The following is a 12,270-nucleotide window of genomic DNA, read 5'->3' as shown; positions in this document are numbered from 1 at the left end:
ATATTGATTCTTCCTATCCATGAGCATGGTATGTTCTTCCATTTTTTTGTGTCCTCTCTTATTTCATTGAGCAGTGGTTTGTAGTTCTGCTTGAAGAGGTCCTTTATGTCCCTTGTAAGTTGGATTCCTAAGTATTTTATTTTCTTTGAAGCTATTGTGAATGAGAGTTCATTCATGATTTGGCTCTCTGTTTGTCTGCTACTGGTGTATAAGAATGCTTGTGATTTTTACACATTGATTTTTTATCTTGAGACTTTGCTGAAGTTGCTTATCAACTTAAGGAGATTTTGGGCGGAGACGATGGGGTCTTCTAAATATACAATCATATCATCCGCAAAAGGGAGAATTTGACTTCTTCTTTTCCTAACTGAATACGTTTTACTTATTTCTCTTGCCTAATTTCCCTAACCAGAAATTCCAACACTGTGTTGAATAGGAGTGGTGAGAGAGGGCATCCGTGTCTTGTGCCACTTTTCAAAGGGAATGCTTCCAGTTTTTGCCCATTCAGTATGATATTGGCTCTGGGTTTGTCATAAATAGGTCTTATTATTTTGAGATATGTTCCATCAGTACCAAATGTATTGAGAGTTTTTAACATGAAGGGCTGTTGAATTTTGTCAAAGGCCTTTTCTGCATCTATTGAGATAATCATGTGGTTTTTGTCTTTCGTTCTGTTTACATGCTGGATTACATTTATTGATTTGCATACGTTGAACCAGCCTTGCATCCCAGGGATGAAGCCCACTTGATCATGGTGGACTAAACTTCTTGATGTGCTGCTGAATTCGGTTTGCCAGTATTTTATTGAGGATTTTTGCATTGATATTCATCAGGGATATTGGTCTAAAATTCTCTTTTTTTGTTGTATCTCTGTCAGGCTTTGGTATCAGGATGGTGTTGGCCTCATAAAATGAGTTAGGGAGGATTCCCTCTTTTTCTATTGATTGGAATAGTTTCAGAAGGAATGGTATCAAATCAGTTATTTATTTTTTTCCTCTCATTTGTTTCTGATCAGAACCCAGTGAGAAACATCTAACAAGATCTTATAATTTAAAAATAAAGAAGCAGGAAAAGAGATATTTACATCAGTTTTTAAAAAATGTATTATTAGTTGCTATTCAGGTAGGGCCCAAGTGAGAATACTTTTTTAAATTATTTGGACTTTTATTTTAGATTCAGGGAGTACTTGTGCAGGTTTGTTACATGGGTATATTGTGCAATGCTAAGTTTTATAGTATGAATGATCCTGTCATCCAGGTAGTGAGCATACTATCCAATAGTTAGTTTTTCAACCATTTTCCCCATCCTCCCTTCCCCCTTTAGTAATCCCCGGTGTCTCTTGTTAAATCTTTCTTTTAATTAATTTCAACTTTTGTTTTAGGTATGGGGGTACCTGTGCAGGTTTGTTACATGGGTGTATTATGTGATGCTGAGGTTTGGGGTACAGATCCCATCTCATAGGTAGTAAGCATAGTACCCAATAGGTTTTCAACCCTTGCCCCCCATCCCAGTTTCTATTGTTGCCATCTTTATGTCCATAAGTATCCAATGTATAGCTACCACTTATAAGTGAGAACATTTTTCTTTCTGTTCCTGCATTCATTTGCTGAGAAATTGATGGCCTCCAGCTACATCCATGTTGCTGAAAAGGACATAATTTCATTGTTTTTAACGTCTGCATAGAATTCCATGGTTTATATGTACCACATTTCCTTTATCCAGTCCACCATTGATGGGCACCTAGGTTGGTTCTATGTCTTTGCTATTGTGAATAGTGCTGTGATGAACACATGAGTGCATGTGTCGTTTTCGTAGAATGATTTATTTTTCTTGCCTTTTTTTTTATTTTGAGATGGAGTCTCACTTGGTCATGCAGGCTGGAGTGCAGTGACTTGATCTCGGCTCACTGCAACCCCCGCCTCCCGGGTTCAAGCAATTCTCCTGCCTCAGCCTCCCAAGTAGCTGGGACTACAGGCACACACCGCCACACTCATTTCTTGCCCAGTTTTAATGGGGTTATTTGTTTTTGCTTCTGAATTGTTTCAGTTTTTGGAAATTTTAAAAAGTGACTTCCTCTCTCTGAGCCTGGGTATACTCATCTTGAAAATTATGCTGTATAAGATGAAAGAACAGGACTAGAAAAGGAGGGAGGGAAGGAGCAGCAGGCTTGAATCTACATCCTGGCTCACTTTCTGGCTAACAATGTCTCTTGTAGAATAAGTCCTGTCATCTCTGTGCAACTGATTACACCTCTGGCACCTACCTAAACCCCATAGGCCTATTAGAAATGTCAAATGATAAATCTGTTTGTAAACTAGACAGAATCCTATAAGGACAAAATCTGTAAGATTTCATTCCCTTCCTATGTCTCACCATAGTTAATGCTTTCCTGCCACCTTGTACCTTGCCCTTTTGTAAAACTAATTTTTCATCAAGACATCATTAGGGCTGCAGCTAAAGCCTGTGGCTTCTGATTCTTAGCTCAGTGCTCTTGTAGTATTAATTATATACCAAATTTATATCTGGATGATGGCAAACAAGGAAACCTGCCATCCTTTTTCCTTTTTTGGTTTTTTTGACAAAGCCTCACTCTGTTGCCCAGGCTGGAGTGCAGTGGCATGATCTTGGCTCACAGCAACCTCTGCCTCCCAGGTTAAAGGGATTCTTGTGCTTCAGCCAACCAAGTAGCTGGGATTACAGGCACAAGCCACTACACCCAGCTAATTTTTTTATTTTTTATTTTTAGTAGAGATGGGATTTTGCCATGTTGCCCAGGCTGGTCTCAAACTCCTGAGCTTAAGCAGTCTACCTGCCTTAGCATCCCAAAGTGCTGGGATTACAGGTGTGAGCCACCGTGTATGGTGTACCTGCCATCTTTAGTTGTGGTTATGCAGCCAATGTGGTGAGAAGTCTGACATTAGAAGAAATAGGGACAGGCGTGGTGGCTCATGCCTGTAATCCCAGCACCTTGGGAGGCCAAGGCGGGTGAATCACCTGAAGTCAGGAGTTCAAAACCAGCCTGACCAACACGGAGAAAACCCATCTCTAGTAAAAAATACAAAAATTAGCCGGGCATGGTGGCGCATGCCTGTAATCCCAGCTGTTCCGGAGGCTGAGACAGAAGAATCGCTTGAACCCGGGAGGCGGAGGTTGTGGTGAGCCAAGATCGTGCCATTGCACTCCAGCCTGGGCAACAAGAGTGAAACTCCCTCTAAAAAATAATAATAATAAATTAATTTTTAAAAAAAGAAAAAAAAAGAAATAGATCCCCCCTTTTTTTTTTTCTATCTGTGACATGAAGCTGGTTCTGACTTAGCTTCCCCATAAATATTCAAATGAAAATGAGGGGTGGATGGCCAGGTGCTGATAGTACACTTTGGATTCCTCTAGTTATGGTTACATTTTCCTGAACAACAAGGATGGGCTCCTGGGTTCCAGATACAAGAAAGCTGTATTCAGGGAATACACTGATGGTACATTCAGGATCCCTCGGCCAAGGACTGGACCAGAAGAACACTTGGGAATCTTGGGTAAGGGAATTCCACTTCCCTCCTAATGTTTAACAGCGTGATCTGCACCTAGGGCAGCTATGTTGTACCAGGATGGCCTCACTATTCCCCATTCTCAGTGTTTTCATATGATACACTGGAATTATGGAATATTTTGTGAAACAACCACGACAATAAACAGTGAAGGAGGAGGAAGGAAATCATGAATTCTGCTGCAACATGAACCAGGTTTTACTGGGTTTTCTATATCTTCAAGGTATGAGTTTCTGCGGATGGTAAGTTGTAATAAATGCTAGGGGCAGGAGAACTTAGGAACATCAAAAAGTGAAAAAAATATATATATACAAGGCATCAGTTTTTTCATTGTACCCCTGTTTAACTATTGCTTTAGGTGTTTTCCCCCTTATTCTAGTTATGGTACAGAAGGGACCCACTGACTCCTGAAGAGATCCTCTCAATTCTATATTGTCTGCCAAACTTATCACTCCTTATCATCAATGATTCCACAGTACCTTGATTCTTTAGACCTTAGGGCTGTTATAGATAGAGGGTAGGGGTGGGAAAAGTGGAGGTGATTGAAAGTATAATCTTGTCATTGAAGTAGCTTCATCCTGTGGGTAATAGTAACAGTTTAAGGACTTCTGAATCTAAAAATGGAGCTAGCCATGTCTTCTAGGTCTTAGAAGGATGTTTTCTCAGGGTAAACTCCTAATTCTATGAAGTGCCCATGTATGTCACTTTCTTTAATGTTCCCTGTCCTACTCCTTCATTAATGAAACTTTATTTATTTACTTATTTTTGTTTACATTAGGTCCACTTATCAAAGGAGAAGTTGGTGATATCCTGACTGTGGTATTCAAGAATAATGCCAGCCGCCCCTACTCTGTTCATGCTCATGGAGTGCTAGAATCTACTACCGGCTGGCCACTGGCTGCTGAGCCTGGTGAGTGGGGACACTTAGTGAAAGAACAAGGGACATGCGTCACCTCTGCTTCAGGCTTCTGGATTGTTTCTTTAAAAATTATGTACTTCAGACTGGAATGGTAGCTTGTTCCTGTAATCCCAGCATTTTGAGGGGCTGAGGCGGGTGGATCACTTGAGGTCAGGAGTTCAAGACTAGCCTGGTCAACATGGTGAACCCTCATCTCTACCAAAAATACAAAAATTAGCTGGGTGCAGTGGCGTGCACCTGCAGTCTCAGCTACTCAGGAGGTTTAGTCAGGAGAATCTCTTGAACCCAGGAGGTGGAGGCTGCAGTGAGCCAATATCATGCCACCACACTCCAGGTGGAATTGAGACAGCTGTACTGATAGGAGATTATCATCAGTTTGAGATATGGATCTGTAACTTGGAAGAGACACCTGGGATAGACATAGAAGTTTAGCAGTTGTAAGTAATTACAATGGATGATAGTTGAAATCATGATATGTATGTAATCACCCAGTGAGATAGTGTGTAAAGTGACAATGATATTAGCTGAGAATGAAACTTTGGAACATACTACTATTTAAGAGGAGGTAATCTATCTTAAATAATGTATAGGTTTAAAGTAATTCTAACTATATCCAATCACAGTTGGATATTTTATTTTATTTGTACAAATGTAAGGAGTATGTGAGAAATTTTGTTACATGTATATTACGTATAATGATCAAGTCAGTATATGTACAGTGTCCATCATCCGAGTATAATATATTTTTGTTAAGTATAGTAATCTTAATCTGCTATCAAACATTGAATTCATTCCATTTTACTGTATATTTTTACCCTTTAAATCAGTTTTCTTCACCTTTCCCTTTCTTTAACACTCACCACCCTTCCCAGGCTCCATTATCTACCTTTCCACTCTTTATTTCCATATGATCAAAGGTTTTAGCTATTACATATAAGTGAGAAAATGCAATATTTGTCTTTTTGTGTCTGATTTATTTTATTTAAGATAATGACCTCCATTTCCATCTGTGTTGCTGCAGATGATATGATTTCATTCTTTTTTATGGCTGAATAGTGTTCCATTGTGTATATATACCACATTTTCTTTATCCATTCATCCCTTGATGAACACAGGTTGATTTCATATATTTGCTATTGTGAATAGTGCTACAAGAAATATACAAATGCAGGTATTCCTTTGATATATTGATTTCTTTTCATTTGGATAAATATCTAGTAGTGACATTGCTGCATCGAATAGTAATTTTTTAGTTTCTTTAGAAGTTTTTGTACTATGTTTTATAGTGCCTCCACTAGTTTACATTTCCACCAATGGTGTGTAAGAGTTCCCTTTTCGCTGCATCCTTGCCAGCATCTGTTATTATTATTATTATTATTTGTCTTTTTAGTAATACCCATTCTGACTAGGATAAGATGATCTGTCATTGTGGTTTTAATGTGCATTTCCCTGATAATTAGTAATGCTGAGCATGTTTTCATATACCTGTTGACCATTTGTATGTCTTATTTTGAGAAATGTCTGTTCATGTCCTTTACCCACTTTTTAATGTGTTTTTTTTTTTCCTTTTAACTTGCTTGAGTTTCTTGGTGTTCTAGTATTAGTCCCTTGACAAATGAATACTTTGTAATTGTTTTCTCCCATTCAACAGGTTGTCTTTTCACTCTGTTATTTCCTTTGCTGTGCAATATTTAGTTAAATATAATCCCATTTGCCTATTTTTGCTTTTATTAACTGTACTTTTGAGGTCATCAATTCTTTGCCTCAACCAATGTTCAGGAGAGTTTCTCTCCAGTTTTCTTCTAGTATTTTTATAGTTTCACATCTTACATTTTAGCCTTTAATCCATTGTAAGATAATTTTGTATATGGTGAGAGATAGAGGTCCAGTTTTATTCTTCTGCATGTGGCTATCCAATTTTCTCATCACTGTTTACTAAAGAGGATGTTCTTTCTCCAATGTAACTTTTTGTCAGTTTTGTCAAAGATCAGTTGACTGTAAATATGTGGCAATATTTTTGGATTTTCTGTTCTGTTTCATTGGTCTATGTGTCTATATTTATACCATGCTGTTTTGGTTACCATAGCCTTTTAATATATTTAGAAGTCAGGTAATGTAATGCCTCCAATGGTTTATTTGTTTATTTGTTTATGGCTCAGGACTGCTTTGGCTATTTGGGCTCTTTTTTGGTGTCATATAAATGTTCAAATTTTTGAAAAGTTTCATGAAGTATGACATTGATATTTTTAGAGGAATTGCATTGAATCTGCAGATTGCTTTGGACAATATGGTCATTTTAATGATATTAATTCTTTTGATTTTTTTTCATTTGTTTGTATCCTCTTCAATTTCTTTCATCAGTGTTTGTAGTTTTCATTGTAGAGATCTTTCATCTCTTTGGTTAACATTTTTACTAGGTATTTTTATTATTCCTAGGTATTTTATTATTTTGTATAACTACAACTGGATATATTTTTGTACTGCAATGAAATTATTGTATGCAAAGTTCATTTGGAAAAATAAAGAATACCTGAGCAAGAACAGCCAAAACACTTAAAAAAAAACTAATGAAATCATACTAGCATAACCCAATAGTATAGCATATTATGAAGATGAAGATACAATAATTAAAGTGACATGATACTGTAAATAAAAATCAGTAGGACAAAACAAACATTCGTGAAACAGACCCATGCTTCTGCCTTTGTCACTAGCAATGGGAATACAGATAATGCTAGTCTATTACTAACTGCACACATCTACCTTCTACCTTCATCAGCTTCAGACAAGAAAGATGTTAATTTGATTAGTCAGAACCTAAAATGTTCGCTGGAAATGTCTTACCAGTGGGCAGGATTACTGTTTCTTTTATCTCAGCACTCCCTATTGCACTGCCCCTTTCCATATGGTAAGTTGACCTATGCCTGCAGCTGGGCAAGTTGGATATGCGAATTGGTAGAGGGTCTGTGCTGCAGATCTAGCTACCTTAATTTAATGAAATTTGAGAGCCATCAGCATGTAGATGATACTTAAAGTCATAATATAGATGAGATCACTCAAGGAGTGAATTATACAGTAAGTAGTGGCAAAGGTGGCTGGATTAATTCAGTTAAGAGATGATGGCAGCTTGGACCAGCCCGATAAAGTGGAAAGGGTGAGTAGTTTTCTAATTCTGGATTTATTTTGATGTTTAAGAAATTAGCTGGTGAATTGGGGTTTCTAGATATTGTCTTTTTTATTTTCGGTAGTTGCTATATTTTAGTCATTAATCCCTTCTATGCTTTAAACATGGCAGATATCTTTTCCCAATTTGTTAACTTTGTGTGTGATATCCTTTGTTGAACAGAAATCCTTGATGTGATGTGATCAAATCGATGGAATTTTGGCCTCATAGTTTGTGCTTTTGAAATTTTGTTTATCAAGTTCTTCCCAACCCTTGGACACAAAGACATTCTGCTGCATTATCTTCTGTTAAATTTATAAGTTTCTTTTTTCACATTCAAATCTGTAATCAGACCAGAGTTTGCATTTTTATATGCTATTAGCTAGAAATCCATTTTTAATTTTTCTTTATATAGAAAGAAAATGTCATTAATACCATCTTCTAAACCATTCGACGATCCCCCCTTTGAGTTGCTTTGCCATCATTATTTCATGTTTAGTTTCTTTAAATACATTAATCAGTCTCCAATCTATTATGTTATATTTGTCTATTCAGTTATTGCAACAATATCATATTATTTTTATTATCATAGACTTGAAAGTTGTCTTAATATTTGAAGAACATACTTCTTTTATTCAGGATTTACTTAGGTGTATGTTATTTTTCCATATAGATTTTAGAGTAAGTTTCAAGTTTCTCAAATACAGCTAAAATTTTGATTGACATTATATTAAATTTATAGATTAATTAGGAGAGAATTTGCATCTGTGCATTATTTGTTAGAATGGATTTCCATTTATTCAGATGGTCTTCTACGACTTTATAGTGTTGTAAAAATGTCGTCATAAAGGTTGTACATATGCTTGGTTAAGTTAATCCATTAATGCTTCTTAGTTTTTCATACTACTTTTAAATTATATTTCCAATAGATTATTTATAATGTAGAGAAATGCTATTCATTTGTGTAAGTTGAACCTGTATCTGGTAGCCTTCCTGAACTCCCTTGTTAGTTTTACTACTTTGTTGATTCCAGAAATATTGAGAGTTTTATTCTCCTATCTCTTATTCTTTCCATTTCCATATATTTTTGCCAGGATCACCAATACTAGTGATGGTAGTGGTCATCTTCAACTTTCTCCCAATCTCAAGGGAATGCATGCAAAATTTCTCTCTGTTTGCTATGATTTTTCTGGAAATTTATTTAAATTTCTAAGTGAACAAAAATTTATTTAAATTTTTAATCAAGATAACTGATCTAAAACCTTCAATAGAAGAATAATTTTGAAACCATTTTGGTGGTGGAGGAGAAAATGGTGGATAGGAAGTAGACTAACTTGCAGCTCCCACTGGGATGGACAGAGCAGCATGTGGAGATCCATATTATCAACTTTTGCTCCAGGAACTACCATAGAAACATACCACTGAGAGAATCCACAGACCCTTTGAAGGAGGTACATTGCCACTGCAAGCTCCATGGGACAGATGAGGGACTGTAAGTTGTCTTGCTTTCTCAGTTGGGAGGCTTGTAGCCTGGGGAAGGTTGTCAGTCCTGCTCACCAACTGCCTGGAAGTAAACTCAGTGCTGTTGGGGAGGCACGATGCTATTGAGACTGGCCATTTCGGCTGTGGGCTGCCATCTTTCTTTCACTTCCCTGGTGTTCTGTGTGATGTAGCAGAGGCAGCCATAATCTCCCTAGGAACATAACTCCATTGGCCTGGGAAACACACTCGCATCCCCCAAAGCAGCCACAGCAAGCCCTGCCCAAAGAGAGTCTGAGTTCAGGCATGCCTAATTCTGCACTCCTGTTAGCTAAAGACAATGAACATAATCCCTAGGGAGCTCTATGACCCTCCGTACCACCTGATAAAACTGAACACTTATCCAAAGGCAACCCTATGAGAACCATGTATCCTCCCTATACACCTGCAGCTGATGTGTTCTTGAAAGCACCACCTCCTGATTGGAGTCCAAACAACACAAAACCAATGCACTTAATAAAAATACAACCAAGGACTCTCACATGGTCCACTTCACTCCCCTGCTACCTCCAATGGAGCAAGTGCTGATATCCATGGCTGAGAGACATGAAGATGGATTATATCACAAGACTCTTTGCGGTCACTCCCCATTGCCAACCTGGAGCCCAGTAGCTCTGCTGGGTGGCTGAATCCAGAAGAGAAATAACAATCACTGCAGTTCACCTCTCAGGATATGGTGCTTTCCTTGTCCCTAGGGGAAAGGGGAGAGCACGACATCGAGGGAGCACCCTGTGGGACAAAATAGTTTGAACAGCAGTCGCTGAGTCCCAGATCTTCCCTCTGACATAGTCTACCTGAATAAGAAGGAACCAGAACACCAATTCTGGTAATATGACAAAACAAATTCTTTAACAATCCCCAAAGATCACACTACCTTACCAGCAATGGATTCAAATCAAGATAAAAATCTCTGAATTGCCAGAAAAAGAATTCAGAAGGTAGATTATTAAGCTAATCAAGGAGGCACCAGAGAAAGAGAAATATCATCTTAAAGAAATTAAAAACATGATACAGGATATAAATGAAAAAATCTCCAGTGAAATAGATAGCATAAGGACATAGTTACAGAATGACCAAATACACTGAAAAGTCACAGCAATAGAATTGAAGAAGTAGAAGAAAGAGCTTCAGAGTTCAAAGACAAGGCTTTCAAATTAACTCAATCCAACAAAGACAAAGAAAAGATATTTTTAAAAAAGTCTCAAAAAAGTTTGGGATTATGTTAAACGACCAAACCTAAGAATAATTGGTGTTCAGGAGGAAGAAGAGAAGCCTAAAAGTTTGGAAAACATATTTAAGGGAATAATAGAGGAACATTTCCCTGGCCTTTCTAGTGATCTAGACATCCCAAAACAGGAAGCTCAAAGAACACTTGGGAAATTCCTCTCAAACAGATGGTTCCCTAGGTACATATCTATCAGGTTATCTAAAGTCAAAAGTAAAGAAAGAATTTTAAGAGTTGGGAGGCAAAAGCACCAGGTAACCTATAAAGGAAAACCTATTAGATTAAAAGAAGATTTCTCAGCAGAAACCCTAAAAACTAGAAGGGTTTGGTGTCCTATCATCAGCCTCCTCAAACTAAACAATTATCAGACAAGAATTTTTTGACCAGCAAAACTAAGCTTCATAAATGAAGGAAAGATACAGTTTTTTTTTTTTCAGAAAAACAAATGCTGAAAAGAATTTGCCACTACCAAGCCAGCACTAAAAGAACTGCTAAAAGAAAATCTAGAACTTGAAACCAGTTCTCAACCTATACCAAATTAGAATCTCCTTAAAGCATGAATCCCACAGGACCTATAAAACAGCAACAATAATAAAAAGCCAAGGTATTCAGGCAACAAACAGCATAATGAATAGAACAATATCTCACATCTCACTACTAACATTTAATGTAAATGGCCTAAATGTTCCACTTAAAAGATATAGAATAGCAGAATAGATAAGAATTCACCAACCAAGTATCTACTGTCTTCAAGAGACTCACCTAATACATAATGACTCACATAAACTTAAGGTAAAAGGGTGGAGAAAGATATTCCATGCAAAAGGACACCAAAAGTGAGCAGGAGTAGCTATTCTTATATCAGACAAAACAAACTTTAAAGCCACAGCAGTTAAAAAAGACAAAGAGGAACAGACATCATATAATAATAAGAGGACTAATTCAACAGGAAAATATAACCATCTTAAATATATATGCACCTAACACTGGAGCTCCCAAATTTATAAAACAAGACCTAAGAAATGAGGTAGACAGCAACACAATAATAGTGGGGGACTTTAATATTCCACTGACAGCACTAGATAGGTCATTAAGACAGAAAGTCAACAAAGAACGGATTTAAACTATTCCTAGAACAATTGGACTTAACAGATATTTACAGAACATTTTACTAGCAACTGCAGAATATGCATTCTATTCATCAGCACATGGAATGTTCTCCAAGATACACTATATGACAGACAAAGTTCAAGATACACAAAACAAGTCTCAACAAATTTAACGAAACTGAAATTATATAAAGTATTCTCTCAGACCACAGTGGAATAAAATTGGAAATCAACTCCAAAGGGAACCCTCAGAACCACTCAAATACCTAGATATTAAATAATCTGCTCCTGAATGACCATTGGGTCAACAGTGACATCAATATAGAAATTTAAAGACCTTTTGACATGAGCAGTAATAGTGCCACAACCTATCAAAACCTCTGGGATGCAGCAATAGTGGTGCAAATGTAGCAGGACAAGCCACAGACAAAACCCTTCAGACACTGAGTTAAAGAAGGAAGGGCTTTATTTACCCGGGAGCTTCGGCAAGACTCATGTCTCCAACGACTGAGCTCCCTGAATGAGCAATTCCTGTCCCTTTTAAGGGCTCACAACTTTAAGGGGGTCCATGTGAGAGGGTCATGATTGATTGTGCAAACAAGGGGTATGTGACTGAAGGCTGTGTGCACCAGTAATTAGAATGGAACAGAATAGGACAGGGATTTTCACAGTGCTTTTCTATACAATGTCTGTAATCTATAGATAACATAACCGATTAGGTTGGGTCAATCTTTAACTACCAGGCCCAGGGTGTGGTGCCAGGCTGTCTGCTT

At 37.4% G+C, this 12,270-nt stretch overlaps 1 protein-coding gene across 2 annotated transcripts in view; it reads left to right on the top strand.

Annotated features, from left to right (window-relative positions):
• HEPH (hephaestin) overlaps positions 1 to 12,270 on the top strand; it is an 80,032-nt gene that overhangs the window by 17,433 nt on the left and 50,329 nt on the right. For both annotated transcript variants that reach the window (XM_011928094.1, XM_011928093.1), the window contains exons 10-11: positions 3,391 to 3,530; positions 4,321 to 4,452. In XM_011928094.1, coding sequence (XP_011783484.1) covers positions 3,391 to 3,530; positions 4,321 to 4,452 — 272 coding nt within the window. The remainder of the gene's footprint in view (positions 1 to 3,390; positions 3,531 to 4,320; positions 4,453 to 12,270) is intronic.

Source organism: Colobus angolensis, unplaced genomic scaffold (genome assembly GCF_000951035.1).
Source record: "Colobus angolensis palliatus isolate OR3802 unplaced genomic scaffold, Cang.pa_1.0 Scaffold764, whole genome shotgun sequence".
NCBI lineage: Eukaryota > Metazoa > Chordata > Mammalia > Primates > Cercopithecidae > Colobus > Colobus angolensis.
Note: the sequence above shows the minus strand (reverse complement) of the source record. Positions and strands in the feature narration are given on the sequence as shown.